Source organism: Aedes albopictus, chromosome 1, assembly GCF_035046485.1.
Source record: "Aedes albopictus strain Foshan chromosome 1, AalbF5, whole genome shotgun sequence".
NCBI lineage: Eukaryota > Metazoa > Arthropoda > Insecta > Diptera > Culicidae > Aedes > Aedes albopictus.
In genome coordinates, this window is record NC_085136.1 from 254,387,022 (window position 1) to 254,402,725 (window position 15,704).

The window sequence follows — 15,704 nt, forward strand, 5'->3', positions numbered from 1 at the left end:
ATCCTGAGAGGATTCTCCTCAGAATCCTGAGAGGATTCTCCTCAGAATCCTGAGAGGATTCTCCTCAGAATCCTGAGAGGATTCTCCTCAGAATCCTGAGAGGATTCTCCTCAGAATCCTGAGAGGATTCTCCTCAGAATCCTGAGAGGATTCTCCTCAGAATCCTGATAGGATTCTCCTCAGAATCCTGAGAGGATTCTCCTCAGAATCCTGAGAGGATTCTCCTCAGAATCCTGAGAGGATTCTCCTCAAAATCCTGAGAGGATTCTCCTCAGAATCCTGAGAGGATTCTCCTCAGAATCCTGAGAAGATTCTCCTCTGAATCCTGAGAGGATTCTCGTCAGAATCCTGAGAGGATTCTCGTGAGTACACTGATATATGTTGCCCTTTACTGGCATTTACCAGGTTAGCTGGTATGTCATAAACATACAGAAAAACTTGTAGTTAGAAGACACAGAATGTTGCTAATTGACAAATTGAGGGATGAATTTTTGAAAAAAATCGCGTTCTGGTGGGATTCGAACCCACGACCCCGTATTCGCTAGACCGGTGCTTTAACCAACTAAGCCACAGAACAGGTGATAATTCTGCGGAATAGAAAGCCAAACTGAACCCGAGCCCTCACCATGAACATTCACTTTTTCAAGAACCATCTATCTCTCTTTCGGCTTAGATGTCAATCCACAACACAGCCTCGTTTGTGCCCAACAACTACAAGTGAGAGCGTATTATTTTTATTTGAAGCCGAGACTTACTCTCGCACTCCGCATACCTAGCCACCAAGCAGTCTGTTTGCTGGTGTCTAATTCAGTATGCGTCGAGAGCTCGGCACGGTTTATGACATACCAGCTAACCTGGTAAATGCCAGTAAAGGGCAACATATATCAGTGTACCCTACCTTTGCGTCATCGGCGCAGTTGGTCGTGGAGCGTGCGACCGTGCCGAGCTCTCGACGCATACTGAATTAGACACCAGCAAACAGACTGCTTGGTGGCTAGGTATGCGGAGTGCGAGAGTAAGTCTCGGCTTCAAATAAAAATAATACGCTCTCACTTGTAGTTGTTGGGCACAAACGAGGCTGTGTTGTGGATTGACATCTAAGCCGAAAGAGAGATAGATGGTTCTTGAAAAAGTGAATGTTCATGGTGAGGGCTCGGGTTCAGTTTGGCTTTCTATTCCGCAGAATTATCACCTGTTCTGTGGCTTAGTTGGTTAAAGCACCGGTCTAGCGAATACGGGGTCGTGGGTTCGAATCCCACCAGAACGCGATTTTTTTCAAAAATTCATCCCTCAATTTGTCAATTAGCAACATTCTGTGTCTTCTAACTACAAGTTTTTCTGTAGATTCTCGTGAGAATCCTGGGAGGATTCTCGTCAGAGTCCCGAGAGGATTCTCGTAAGAATCCTGAGAGGATTCTCGTTAGAATCCTGAGAGGATTCTCGTCAGAATCCTGAGAGGATTCTCGTCAGAATCCTGAGAAGATTCTCCTCAGAATCCTGAGAGAATCATCATCAGAATCCTGAGAGGACTCTCCTAAGAATCCTGAGAGGATTCTCGTCAGAATCCTGAGAGGATTCTCGTCAGAATCCTGAGAGGATTCTCGTCAGAATCCTGAGAGGATTCTCGTCAGAATCCTGAGAGGATTCTTCTCAGAATCCTGAGAGGATTCTCCTCAGAATCCTGAGAGGATTCTCGTCAGAATCCTGATAGGATTCTCGTCAGAATCCTGAGAGGATTCTCCTCAGAATCCTGAGAGGATTCTCCTCATAATCCTGAGAAGATTCTCCTCAGAATCCTGAGAGAATCATCATCAGAATCCTGAGAGGACTCTCCTAAGAATCCTGAGAGGATTCTCGTCAGAATCCTGAGAGGATTCTCGTCAGAATCCTGAGAGGATTCTCGTCAGAATCCTGAGAGGATTCTCGTCAGAATCCTGAGAGGATTCTCGTCAGAATCCTGAGAGGATTCTCGTCAGAATCCTGAGAGGATTCTCGTCAGAATCCTGAGAGGATTCTCGTCAGAATCCTGAGAGGATTCTCGTCAGAATCCTGAGAGGATTCTCGTCAGAATCCTGAGAGGATTCTCGTCAGAATCCTGAGAGGATTCTCGTCAGAATCCTGAGAGGATTCTCGTCAGAATCCTGAGAGGATTCTCGTCAGAATCCTGAGAGGATTCTCATCAGAATCCTGAGAGGATTCTCATCAGAATCCTGAGAGGATTCTCGTCAGAATCCTGAGAGGATTCTCGTCAGAATCCTGAGAGGATTCTCGTCAGAATCCTGAGAGGATTCTCGTCAGAATCCTGAGAGGATTCTCGTCAGAATCCTGAGAGGATTCTCGTCAGAATCCTGACAGGATTCTCGTCAGAATCCTGACAGGATTCTCGTCAGAATCCTGACAGGATTCTCGTCAGAATCCTGAGAGGATTCTCGTCAGAATCCTGAGAGGATTCTTGTCAGAATCCTGAGAGGATTCTTGTCAGAATCCTGAGAGGATTCTCGTCAGAATCGTGATAGGATTCTCGTCAGAATCCTGATAGGATTCTCGTCAGAATCCTGATAGGATTCTCGTCAGAATCCTGATAGGATTCTCGTCAGAATCCTGAGAGGATTCTCGTCAGAATCCTGAGAGGATTCTCGTCAGAATCCTGAGAGGATTCTCGTCAGAATCCTGAGAGGATTCTCGTCAGAATCCTGAGAGGATTCTCGTCAGAATCCTGAGAGGATTCTCGTCAGAATCCTGAGAGGATTCTCGTCAGAATCCTGAGAGGATTCTCGTCAGAATCCTGAGAGGATTCTCGTCAGAATCCTGAGAGGATTCTCGTCAGAATCCTGAGAGGATTCTCGTCAGAATCCTGAGAGGATTCTCGTCAGAATCCTGAGAGGATTCTCGTCTGTATCCTGAGAGGATTCTCGTCTGTATCCTAAGAGGATTCTCGTCAGATTCCTGAGAGGATTCTCGTCAGAATCCTGAGAGGATTCTCGTCAGAATCCTGAGAGGATTCTCGTCAGAATCCTGAGAGGATTCTCGTCAGAATCCTGAGAGGATTCTCGTCAGAATCCTGAGAGGATTCTCGTCAGAATCCTGAGAGGATTCTCGTCAGAATCCTGAGAGGATTCTCGTCAGAATCCTGAGAGGATTCTCGTCAGAATCCTGAGAGGATTCTCGTCAGAATCCTGAGAGGATTCTCGTCAGAATCCTGAGAGGATTCTCGTCAGAATCCTGAGAGGATTCTCGTCAGAATCCTGAGAGGATTCTCGTCAGAATCCTGAGAGGATTCTCGTCAGAATCCTGAGAGGATTCTCGTCAGAATCCTGAGAGGATTCTCGTCAGAATCCTGAGAGGATTCTCGTCAGAATCCTGAGAGGATTCTCGTCAGAATCCTGAGAGGATTCTCGTCAGAATCCTGAGAGGATTCTCGTCAGAATCCTGAGAGGATTCTCGTCAGAATCCTGAGAGGATTCTCGTCAGAATCCTGAGAGGATTCTCGTCAGAATCCTGAGAGGATTCTCGTCAGAATCCTGAGAGGATTCTCGTCAGAATCCTGAGAGGATTCTTGTCAGAATCCTGAGAGGATTCTTGTCAGAATCCTGAGAGGATTCTTGTCAGAATCCTGAGAGGATTCTTGTCAGAATCCTGAGAGGATTCTCGTCAGAATCCTGAGAGGATTCTCGTCAGAATCCTGAGAGGATTCTCGTCAGAATCCTGAGAGGAATCTCATCAGAATCCTGAGAGGATTGTTCACAGAGGGGATTCTCTACAAAATCTGTAGAGGATTCTCCTGAGAATCTTGAAAAAAATCTTCTCATAATTCTGAGAGGATTCGCCTCAGATACTTGAGAGGATTAGCCTCAGAATCCCGGGAGAATTCTCCTCAGAATCTTGAGAGGATTCTCCTCAGAATTCTTAGGAGATGCTCTTCAGAATCCTGAGAGGATTCTCCTCTGAATCCAGAGAGGATATTCTTCAGAATCTGGAGAGTTATCCACTCAGAATCCTGAAAGTGTTCTCATCAAAATCCGTAGATGATTATCCTCAAAAATCGTAGAGGATTCTCCTTGGAATCCGGAGCAGATTCTCCTCAGAATGCGGAGAGGATTCTCTTCAGAATCCAAAGAGGATTTTCCTCAGAATCCTGAGAGGTTTCTACTGAGAATCCTGAGAGGATTGTCTTAAGAATCTTGGAAGGATTGACCTCAGATTCTTGGGAGAATTCTAAATATCAGAAAGGAAGTTTTTGTAATATGTAATTTTCCTATTTCCAGTAGGGCGAAAACAATTCTGAATTTCACAGAGAAGCTATTTTCTTACATGTATGCAAGGGCGCTCATAATATGAGAAAATTAATTTAATGATATCAAGAGCTGGTTACTCACATATTAACTTGGAGCAACCTCGATGACATCACTGCACTGGGCCAGAAACAGAAATTAGCAAGACAAAACCTCTAGCACATTGGGGTTACGTCCTATCAAGTTGGTGTCTTCGGTAAAGTTGCTGGGATTTACCTGCTCCTCAAATTGCGCTTGGAAGTTAGTTCGTAAATCCGCCGCATAGGTGGCGCTGCAGTGCTAACTTCTTTACTTCACATCCTAGAGCTTTGGCGTCTTCGGCAAAGTTGTATAACAAAAATAAGAAAAGTAGTCGAAGACACCAAAACTCTAGCTCTTGAAATAACAAAGTTACATTGAATATTATAAATGAACGACTAAAATTTGCGCTCTAATGTAATTCTGTTGTTTATCAGCCTACATGTTACCATGGCCACAGAAAACAATAATTCACTCTTGCAACAATCATGCGTTTCGAGGAATAACATACACAATTGCCTAGATATTACTAGTAGAAATTCCTGTTTTAGTGTATTTGAGTATTATATCATTATCTGTCAATGTGCTCTTGAGACAAAAAAATGTCGCGCTGTGTTATCTGTCGATGTGCACCATGTGCATCTTTCTGATTTTTCCCGAATGAAACGCATTTTTCGTAGGTGAAACTGCCAATTAAGCAAATATTATATGAAAATTAAAATTTATTGCCCCGATGGTGAAATGTTTCAAAAGCTCCTCATGAAATCTCTCAGCAGTCGCATCACGCTTGATATAATAATGAGGGTATAAGTGCCATAAAGTAATCTCACGCTTCACAAATTCATCACACTAAAAAACAAGCGATTACGGCACCGATTGATTCCGTTCTTTTTGTTTTTATGTGTGCTCACTTCTAACAAAAAATACAAAAATAAGAAACAAAACCAACAGCGCTTCAATCCCGTGTTCTTCGTAGGATGAAAATGGGAGCCACATGCTTAAGAAGGGTACCAATACTCTATATTAGTGAAATAAAATAATCTACCTTCATCCATTCAGCTATTTTGGAATCGCACAAAAACCGTAAATGATTAATTCGGAATCTTTATCTGACAAATCTTTCAGATTTTCGGTTGCTGTTGATATTGTTCTGATTTGACGTGAAAATGGATAAAACAAAAGTACAGTTGGGACTCATATAAGACGCTGCCATCCACTTTACGCCAACCGCAATATCTCAGCTACCTTATATTCGATCCAGTTTATTTTTTGAATTCGATTAGGCTCAAATTAGGCTCCACTTTATAGACTTGTCAAATACTGAAAACAAACTATAATTTACTTTTAGTCCGCTATCTTGACAACCCACAAAAGCCGAAAATGAATAATTTTAAACTTTTATCTGATAAATATTTCAGTTTTGCTGTTGATATTGTTTCTGATTTTATGTTAAAACGAATAAAACTAAAGTATAAAAGATACAAGAAGTGAATTCGCCTACGAAAAATGCGTTTCATTCGGGCAAAATCAGGAAGATGCACATGGTGCACATCGACAGATAACACAGCGCGATATTTTTTTGTCTCTAGAGCAAACTTATGTGTCTCTGACAGATTTTGGGCTACTGAATCCGGGCTCAGATCTGATCCAGCACGTCACAATTTGGAGCTATACCTCAATTTATAGGGCAAAATATGCGATTTTGGGCTTTTTCGGCTGCAAGCCATTATGCATGGAAATATATTTTTTAAGCAATCAAAGGATAAATTGATCAATTAACATCTAAATTAATGACGCATGCAAAATGATTTGTTTTACCAAATGAAATTCGATAGATTTAAGCATTTTATGTCAGCATGTAAACTTGCATGCAACTTTTGATGGGTGACTTGTAGCTAACATAAAAACCGCTTAAAACTATATCAAACTCGATTTGGTAAAACGTAATATTTTGCATGAGTCGTTAATTTAGATGTTAATTGACCAATTTTTTCTTTGAATGGATAAAAAATACATTTCGATGCCTAATGGCTTGCAGTAAAAAAAAAAGCCCAGAATCGCATATTTTGCCCTATAAATTGAGGTATAGCTCAAAATTGTGACGTGCTGGAGCAAACCTGAGCCCGGATTTGGATTCAGCAGCCCAAAATCCAAAATCTGTCAGAGACACATAAGTTTGCTCTTGAGACAGACCAAAAGTTAATTTTTGTTACGCTGTGTAATGATATAACACTCAAATAGACTAAAGCAGGAATTTGTACTAGTAACATCTAGGCAAATGTATATATTATTCCTCGAAACGCATGATTGTGCAAGAGTGAAATAAAATTTCAAATACACGATCTTGTTCGACTACTGCGATTATTGTTTTCTGTAGCCATGGTAACATGTAGGCTGATAAACAAGAGAATTACATAAAAGCGCAAATTTCAGTCGTTCATTTATAATATGCAATGTAACTTTGTTATTTCAAGAGCTAGAATGTTGGTGTCTTAGACAACTTTTCATATTTTTGCCTGTTCTACAACTTTGCCGAAGACGCCAAAGCTCTAGGATGTGAAATAAAGAAGTTAGCATCGCAGCGCCACCTATGCGGCTTTACGAACTAAATTCCAAGCGCAATTTTAGGAGCAGATAAAACCCAGCAACTTTGCCGAAGACACCAACCTGATAGGACGTAATCCCAATGTGCTAGAGGTTTTGTCTTGCTAATTGCTGTTCCTGGCCCAGTGTGCACTGGCACTGACCAACACAAAAACTTATTTCATATATAAAAAGAATAATTGTTATTGTTCACACTACTTCAATATTATCCTCCTTCATCATTCCCCCCGCACCAGAAATCCACACCTGGCAAATCTTCCTCGGCGTGTGCTGCATCCCCAGCCTGCTGAGCGGCATAAGTGTCATGTTCCTCCCGGAGAGTCCCAAGTTCCTGATGGCCCAGGGCCGCAACGGTGAAGCGATGGCCGTATTCCGGCGGTTGTATGCCCTTAACACCGGCCGCAGCCCACACCAGTATTCGGTAAGTTTCACGATTGTGCAGTGCATGCACGCATTTTGGAACGCCACGTGGTCACAACACACACACGAGGGCGGTGATGGTAATTTCCGGTTCCGGACCGTACTTTGTTTTTCTGGACACGCAGATTAAAGAGCTGGTGAATGAAACTTTAGGAAGTGGAGCGGCGACGACTAGTCCTGGTGCTGACCAGGACCTGGACGGAAAAGTTAAGGCTAATGGTGCCACTAGTGCTGGAGGAGAAAGCAAAACTAACAGGAGTGGCTTCCAGGCAGGATTGCAGCAAATTTTGGTTATGTTCCGGCAACCGCACCTGAGAAACTCCCTGCAGGCTTATGGGATTCAGTTTGGAATTTTGTTCGGGTAAGTTATGCTTGTGAAAGTTTTCTCAGATGGAGTCGAATCATATAGAGGACATAAAGACAGATTTATCTACATTGGAAAATAAACAATGTATTACTTTGAATGCATCATCGGTCTTCTAGGAACCCTAACCCCTTCATATAGATTTCTTTCATCGTCCGGCGTATTCCTTTACATATGAATGAATTTAGTAGGTCCAAGTTCTATTTTGCTTCATATAACGCAAACTCGAATGAAAATATATGGACTATGCTAACACTAGATAAGGGACATTGTCCAAAACTGGTGCACGTACCCTGACCCTTGTTTGTATCGGTTCACTTCATGAACTGCCATTTGTCGCATTAAGACCAAGGCAAACCTCCGTGGTCGAGACATCAACTTAAGCAACATGAATAAATGACGGCTTTCGAATGACCTACTTTCCGATACAGGAGCTAAGCTCCAGTAGCTCTGCCGGGAAACATAACGAATGTATCTGCCATGGTTGCCTTCAGTAGTACGCATTGAGCAGCACCCAGTCAGTTTTCTTCCATTAATAATGCTCTATCTGTGAAACGATTTACAAACGTCTTGAAATGCTGCTCCATGACGACGCAATGCTGCTTATTGAATGGTTGTCCGATTGTCTCCATTTGTATGCCGAGTACGTTTACGGGAGGTAATTTTACATGATAAAAGAACGGAATGAAATTTATGGCAAAGCTTTGGCAGATCAGCATTTGTAATTGAATTGAATTCATATTAAAAAAAAAAAAAAAAGATTGGTTCAGCTCTGGAAGGAATTCTCCCAGATTACTGGGAGGTATCCTCCCGGAATCCTGGGAGGGATTCTCCCAGAATCCTGGAGGGATTCTCCCAGAATCCTGGAAGGGATTCTCCCAGAATCCTGGGAGGGATTCTCCCAGAATCCTGGGAGGGATTCTCCCAGAATCCTGGGAGGGATTCTCCCAGAATCCTGGGAGGGATTCTCCCAGAATCCTGGGAGGGATTCTCCCAGAATCCTGGGAGGGATTCTCCCAGAATCCTGGGAGGGATTCTCCCAGAATCTTGGGAGGGATTCTCCCAGAATCCTGGGAGGGATTCTCCCAGAATCCTGGGAGGGATTCTCCCAGAGTCCTGGGATGGATTCTCCCAGAATCCTGGGAGGGATTCTCCCAGAGTCCTGGGAGGGATTCTCCCAGAATCCTGGGAGGGATTCTCCCAGAATCCTGGGAGGGATTCTCCCAGAATCCTGGGAGGGATTCTCCCAGAATCCTGGGAGGGATTCTCCCAGAATCCTGGGAGGGATTCTCCCAGAATCCTGGGAGGGATTCTCCCAGAATCCTGGGAGGGATTCTCCCAGAATCCTGGGAGGGATTCTCCCAGAATCCTGGGAGGGATTCTCCCAGAATCCTGGGAGGGATTCTCCCAGAATCCTGGGAGGGATTCTCCCAGAATCCTGGGAGGGATTCTCCCAGAATCCTGGGAGGGATTCTCCCAGAATCCTGGGAGGGATTCTCCAAGAATCCTGGGAGGGATTCTCCCAGAATCCTGGGAGGGATTCTCCCAGAATCCTGGGAGGGATTCTCCCAGAATCCTGGAAGGGATTCTCCCAGAATCCTGGAAGGGATTCTCCCAGAATCCTGGAAGGGATTCTCCCAGAATCCTGGAAGGGATTCTCCCAGAATCCTGGAAGGGATTCTCCCAGAATCCTGGAAGGGATTCTCCCAGAATCCTGGAAGGGATTCTCCCAGAATCCTGGAAGGGATTCTCCCAGAATCCTGGAAGGGATTCTCCCAGAATCCTGGAAGGGATTCTCCCAGAATCCTGGAAGGGATTCTCCCAGAATCCTGGAAGGGATTCTCCCAGAATCCTGGAAGGGATTCTCCCAGAATCCTGGAAGGGATTCTCCCAGAATCCTGGAAGGGATTCTCCCAGAATCCTGGAAGGGATTCTCCCAGAATCCTGGAAGGGATTCTCCCAGAATCCTGGAAGGGATTCTCCCAGAATCCTGGAAGGGATTCTCCCAGAATCCTGGAAGGGATTCTCCCAGAATCCTGGAAGGGATTCTCCCAGAATCCTGGAAGGGATTCTCCCAGAATCCTGGAAGGGATTCTCCCAGAATCCTGGAAGGGATTCTCCCAGAATCCTGGAAGGGATTCTCCCAGAATCCTGGAAGGGATTCTCCCAGAATCCTGGAAGGGATTCTCCCAGAATCCTGGAAGGGATTCTCCCAGAATCCTGGAAGGGATTCTCCCAGAATCCTGGAAGGGATTCTCCCAGAATCCTGGAAGGGATTCTCCCAGAATCCTGGAAGGGATTCTCCCAGAATCCTGGAAGGGATTCTCCCAGAATCCTGGAAGGGATTCTCCCAGAATCCTGGAAGGGATTCTCCCAGAATCCTGGAAGGGATTCTCCCAGAATCCTGGAAGGGATTCTCCCAGAATCCTGAGAGGGATTCTCCCAGAATCCTGGAAGGGATTCTCCCAGAATCCTGGGAGGGATTCTCCCAGAATCCTGGGAGGGATTCTCCCAGAATCCTGGGAGGGATTCTCCCAGAATCCTGGAGGGATTCTCCCAGAATCCTGGAAGGGATTCTCCCAGAATCCTGGAAGGGATTCTCCCAGAATCCTGGGAGGGATTCTCCCAGAATCCTGGGAGGGATTCTCCCAGAATCCTGGGAGGGATTCTCCCAGAATCCTGGGAGGGATTCTCCCAGAATCCTGGGAGGGATTCTCCCAGAATCCTGGGAGGGATTCTCCCAGAATCCTGGGAGGGATTCTCCCAGAATCCTGGGAGGGATTCTCCCAGAATCCTGGGAGGGATTCTCCCAGAATTCTGGGAGGGATTCTCCCAGAATTCTGGGAGGGATTCTCCCAGAATACTGGGAGGGATTCTCCCAGAATCCTGGGAGGGATTCTCCCAGAATCCTGGGAGGGATTCTCCCAGAATCCTGGGAGGGATTCTCCCAGAATCCTGGGAGGGATTCTCCCAGAATCCTGGGAGGGATTCTCCCAGAATCCTGGGAGGGATTCTCCCAGAATCCTGGGAGGGATTCTCCCAGAATCCTGGGAGGGATTCTCCCAGAATCCTGGGAGGGATTCTCCCAGAATCCTGGGAGGGATTCTCCCAGAATCCTGGGAGGGATTCTCCCAGAATCCTGGGAGGGATTCTCCCAGAATCCTGGGAGGGATTCTCCCAGAATCCTGGGAGGGATTCTCCCAGAATCCTGGGAGGGATTCTCCCAGAATCCTGGGAGGGATTCTCCCAGAATCCTGGGAGGGATTCTCCCAGAATCCTGGGAGGGATTCTCCCAGAATCCTGGGAGGGATTCTCCCAGAATCCTGGGAGGGATTCTCCCAGAATCCTGGGAGGGATTCTCCCAGAATCCTGGGAGGGATTCTCCCAGAATCCTGGGAGGGATTCTCCCAGAATCCTGGGAGGGATTCTCCCAGAATCCTGGGAGGGATTCTCCCAGAATCCTGGGAGGGATTCTCCCAGAATCCTGGGAGGGATTCTCCCAGAATCCTGGAAGGGATTCTCCCAGAATCCTGGAAGGGATTCTCCCAGAATCCTGGAAGGGATTCTCCCAGAATCCTGGAAGGGATTCTCCCAGAATCCTGGAAGGGATTCTCCCAGAATCCTGGAAGGGATTCTCCCAGAATCCTGGAAGGGATTCTCCCAGAATCCTGGAAGGGATTCTCCCAGAATCCTGGAAGGGATTCTCCCAGAATCCTGGAAGGGATTCTCCCAGAATCCTGGAAGGGATTCTCCCAGAATCCTGGAAGGGATTCTCCCAGAATCCTGGAAGGGATTCTCCCAGAATCCTGGAAGGGATTCTCCCAGAATCCTGGAAGGGATTCTCCCAGAATCCTGGAAGGGATTCTCCCAGAATCCTGGAAGGGATTCTCCCAGAATCCTGGAAGGGATTCTCCCAGAATCCTGGAAGGGATTCTCCCAGAATCCTGGAAGGGATTCTCCCAGAACCCTGGAAGGGATTCTCCCAGAATCCTGGAAGGGATTCTCCCAGAATCCTGGAAGGGATTCTCCCAGAATCCTGGAAGGGATTCTCCCAGAATCCTGGAGGGATTCTCCCAGAATCCTGGAAGGGATTCTCCCAGAATCCTGAGAGGGATTCTCCCAGAATCCTGGGAGGGATTCTCCCAGAATCCTGGGAGGGATTCTCCCAGAATCCTGGGAGGGATTCTCCCAGAATCCTGGGAGGGATTCTCCCAGAATCCTCGAAGGGATTCTCCCAGAATCCTGGGAGGGATTCTCCCAGAATCCTGGGAGGGATTCTCCCAGAATCCTGGGAGGGATTCTCCCAGAATCCTGGGAGGGATTCTCCCAGAATCCTGGGAGGGATTCTCCCAGAATCCTGGGAGGGATTCTCCCAGAATCCTGGGAGGGATTCTCCCAGAATCCTGGGAGGGATTCTCCCAGAATCCTGGGAGGGATTCTCCCAGAATCCTGGGAGGGATTGTCCCAGAATCCTGGGAGGGATTGTCCCAGAATCCTGGGAGGGATTGTCCCAGAATCCTGGGAGGGATTGTCCCAGAATCCTGGGAGGGATTCTCCCAGAATCCTGGGAGGGATTCTCCCAGAATCCTGGGAGGGATTCTCCCAGAATCCTGGGAGGGATTCTCCCAGAATCCTGGGAGGGATTCTCCCAGAATCCTGGAAGGGATTCTCCCAGAATCCTGGAAGGGATTCTCCCAGAATCCTGGAAGGGATTCTCCCAGAATCCTGGAAGGGATTCTCCCAGAATCCTGGGAGGGATTCTCCCAGAATCCTGGAAGGGATTCTCCCAGAATCCTGGAAGGGATTCTCCCAGAATCCTGGAAGGGATTCTCCCAGAATCCTGGAAGGGATTCTCCCAGAATCCTGGAAGGGATTCTCCCAGAATCCTGGAAGGGATTCTCCCAGAATCCTGGAAGGGATTCTCCCAGAATCCTGGAAGGGATTCTCCCAGAATCCTGGAAGGGATTCTCCCAGAATCCTGGAAGGGATTCACCCAGAATCCTGGAAGGGATTCTCCCAGAATCCTGGAAGGGATTCTCCCAGAATCCTGGAAGGGATTCTCCCAGAATCCTGGAAGGGATTCTCCCAGAATCCTGGAAGGGATTCTCCCAGAATCCTGGAAGGGATTCTCCCAGAATCCTGGAAGGGATTCTCCCAGAATCCTGGAAGGGATTCTCCCAGAATCCTGGAAGGGATTCTCCCAGAATCCTGGAAGGGATTCTCCCAGAATCCTGGAAGGGATTCTCCCAGAATCCTGGAAGGGATTCTCCCAGAATCCTGGAAGGGATTCTCCCAGAATCCTGGAAGGGATTCTCCCAGAATCCTGGAAGGGATTCTCCCAGAATCCTGGAAGGGATTCTCCCAGAATCCTGGAAGGGATTCTCCCAGAATCCTGGAAGGGATTCTCCCAGAATCCTGGAAGGGATTCTCCCAGAATCCTGGAAGGGATTCTCCCAGAATCCTGGAAGGGATTCTCCCAGAATCCTGGAAGGGATTCTCCCAGAATCCTGGAAGGGATTCTCCCAGAATCCTGGAAGGGATTCTCCCAGAATCCTGGAAGGGATTCTCCCAGAATCCTGGAAGGGATTCTCCCAGAATCCTGGAAGGGATTCTCCCAGAATCCTGGAAGGGATTCTCCCAGAGTCCTGGGAGGGATTCTCCCAGAATCCTGGGAGGGATTCTCCCAGAATCCTGGGAGGGATTCTCCCAGAATCCTGGAAGGGATTCTCCCAGAATCCTGGAAGGGATTCTCCCAGAATCCTGGAAGGGATTCTCCCAGAATCCTGGGAGGGATTCTCCCAGAATCCTGGAAGGGATTCTCCCAGAATCCTGGAAGGGATTCTCCCAGAATCCTGGAAGGGATTCTCCCAGAATCCTGGAAGGGATTCTCCCAGAATCCTGGAAGGGATTCTCCCAGAATCCTGGAAGGGATTCTCCCAGAATCCTGGAAGGGATTCTCCCAGAATCCTGGAAGGGATTCTCCCAGAATCCTGGAAGGGATTCTCCCAGAATCCTGGAAGGGATTCTCCCAGAATCCTGGAAGGGATTCTCCCAGAATCCTGGAAGGGATTCTCCCAGAATCCTGGAAGGGATTCTCCCAGAATCCTGGAAGGGATTCTCCCAGAATCCTGGAAGGGATTCTCCCAGAATCCTGGAAGGGATTCTCCCAGAATCCTGGAAGGGATTCTCCCAGAATCCTGGAAGGGATTCTCCCAGAATCCTGGAAGGGATTCTCCCAGAATCCTGGAAGGGATTCTCCCAGAATCCTGGAAGGGATTCTCCCAGAATCCTGGAAGGGATTCTCCCAGAATCCTGGAAGGGATTCTCCCAGAATCCTGGAAGGGATTCTCCCAGAATCCTGGAAGGGATTCTCCCAGAATCCTGGAAGGGATTCTCCCAGAATCCTGGAAGGGATTCTCCCAGAATCCTGGAAGGGATTCTCCCAGAATCCTGGAAGGGATTCTCCCAGAATCCTGGAAGGGATTCTCCCAGAATCTTGGGCGGAATTCTCCCAGAATCCTGGAAGGGATTCTCCCAGAATCCTGGAAGGGATTCTCCCAGAATCCTGGAAGGGATTCTCCCAGAATCCTGGAAGGGATTCTCCCAGAATCCTGGAAGGGATTCTCCCAGAATCCTGGAAGGGATTCTCCCAGAATCCTGGAAGGGATTCTCCCAGAATCCTGGAAGGGATTCTCCCAGAATCCTGGAAGGGATTCTCCCAGAATCCTGGAAGGGATTCTCCCAGAATCCTGGAAGGGATTCTCCCAGAATCCTGGAAGGGATTCTCCCAGAATCCTGGAAGGGATTCTCCCAGAATCCTGGAAGGGATTCTCCCAGAATCCTGGGAGGGATTCTCCTAGAATCCTGAGAGGGATTCTCCCAGAATACTGAGAGGGATTCTCCCAGAATCCTGGGAGGGATTCTCCCAGAATCCTGGGAGGGATTCTCCCAGAATCCTGGGAGGAATTCTCCCAGAATCCTGGGAGGAATTCTCCCAGAATCCTGGGAGGGATTCTCCCAGAATCCTGGGAGGTATTCTCCCAGAATCCTGGGAGGGATTCTCCCAGAATCCTGGGAGGGATTCTCCCAGAATCCTGGGAGGGATTCTCCCAGAACCCTGCGAGGGATTCTCCCACAATCCTGGGAGGGATTCTCCCAGAATCCTGGAAGGGATTCTCCCAGAATCCTGGAAGGGATTCTCCCAGAATCCTGGAAGGGATTCTCCCAGAATTCTGGGAGGGATTCTCCCAGAATCCTGGGAGGGATTCTCCCAGAATCCTGCGAGGGATTCTCCCAGAATCCTGGGAGGGATTCTCCCAGAATCCTGGGAGGGTTTCTCCCAGAATCCTGGGAGAGATTCTCCCAGAATCCTGGGAGGGATTCTCCCAGAATCCTTGAAGGGATTCTCCCAGAATCCTGGAAGGGATTCTCCCAGAATCCTGGGAGGGATTCTCCCAGAATCCTGGAAGGGATACTCCCAGAACCCTGCGAGGGATTCTCCCAGAATCCTGGGAGGGATTCTCCCAGAATCCTGGGAGGGATTCTCCCAGAATCCTGGGAGGGATTCTCCCAGAATCCTGGGAGGGATTCTCCCAGAATCCTGGGAGGGATTATCCCAGAATCCTGGGAGGGATTATCCCAGAATCCTGGGAGGGATTCTCCCAGAATCCTGGAAGGGATATTCCCAGAATCCTGGGAGGGATTCTCCCAGAATCCTGGGAGGGATTCTCCCAGAATCCTGGAAGGGATTCTCCCAGAATCCTGGGAGGGATTCTCCTAGAATCCTGAGAGGGATTCTCCCAGAATACTGAGAGGGATTCTCCCAGAATCCTGGGAGGGATTCTCCCAGAATCCTGGGAGGGATTCTCCCAGAATCCTGGGAGGGATTCTCCCAGAATCCTGGGAGGAATTCTCCCAGAATCCTGGGAGGGATTCTCCCAGAATCCTGGGAGGTATTCTCCCAGAATCCTGGGAGGGATTCTCCCAGAACCCTGCGAGGGATTCTC

At 47.6% G+C, this 15,704-nt stretch overlaps 1 protein-coding gene across 1 annotated transcript in view; it reads left to right on the forward strand.

Annotated features, from left to right (window-relative positions):
* The window catches only part of LOC109622759 (synaptic vesicle glycoprotein 2A-like), a 169,174-nt gene that overhangs the window by 110,639 nt on the left and 42,831 nt on the right, over positions 1 to 15,704 (forward strand). The window contains exons 5-6 of the mRNA XM_062846625.1: positions 7,151 to 7,335; positions 7,460 to 7,695. Of these exons, the coding sequence (XP_062702609.1) occupies positions 7,151 to 7,335; positions 7,460 to 7,695 (421 nt within the window). The remainder of the gene's footprint in view (positions 1 to 7,150; positions 7,336 to 7,459; positions 7,696 to 15,704) is intronic.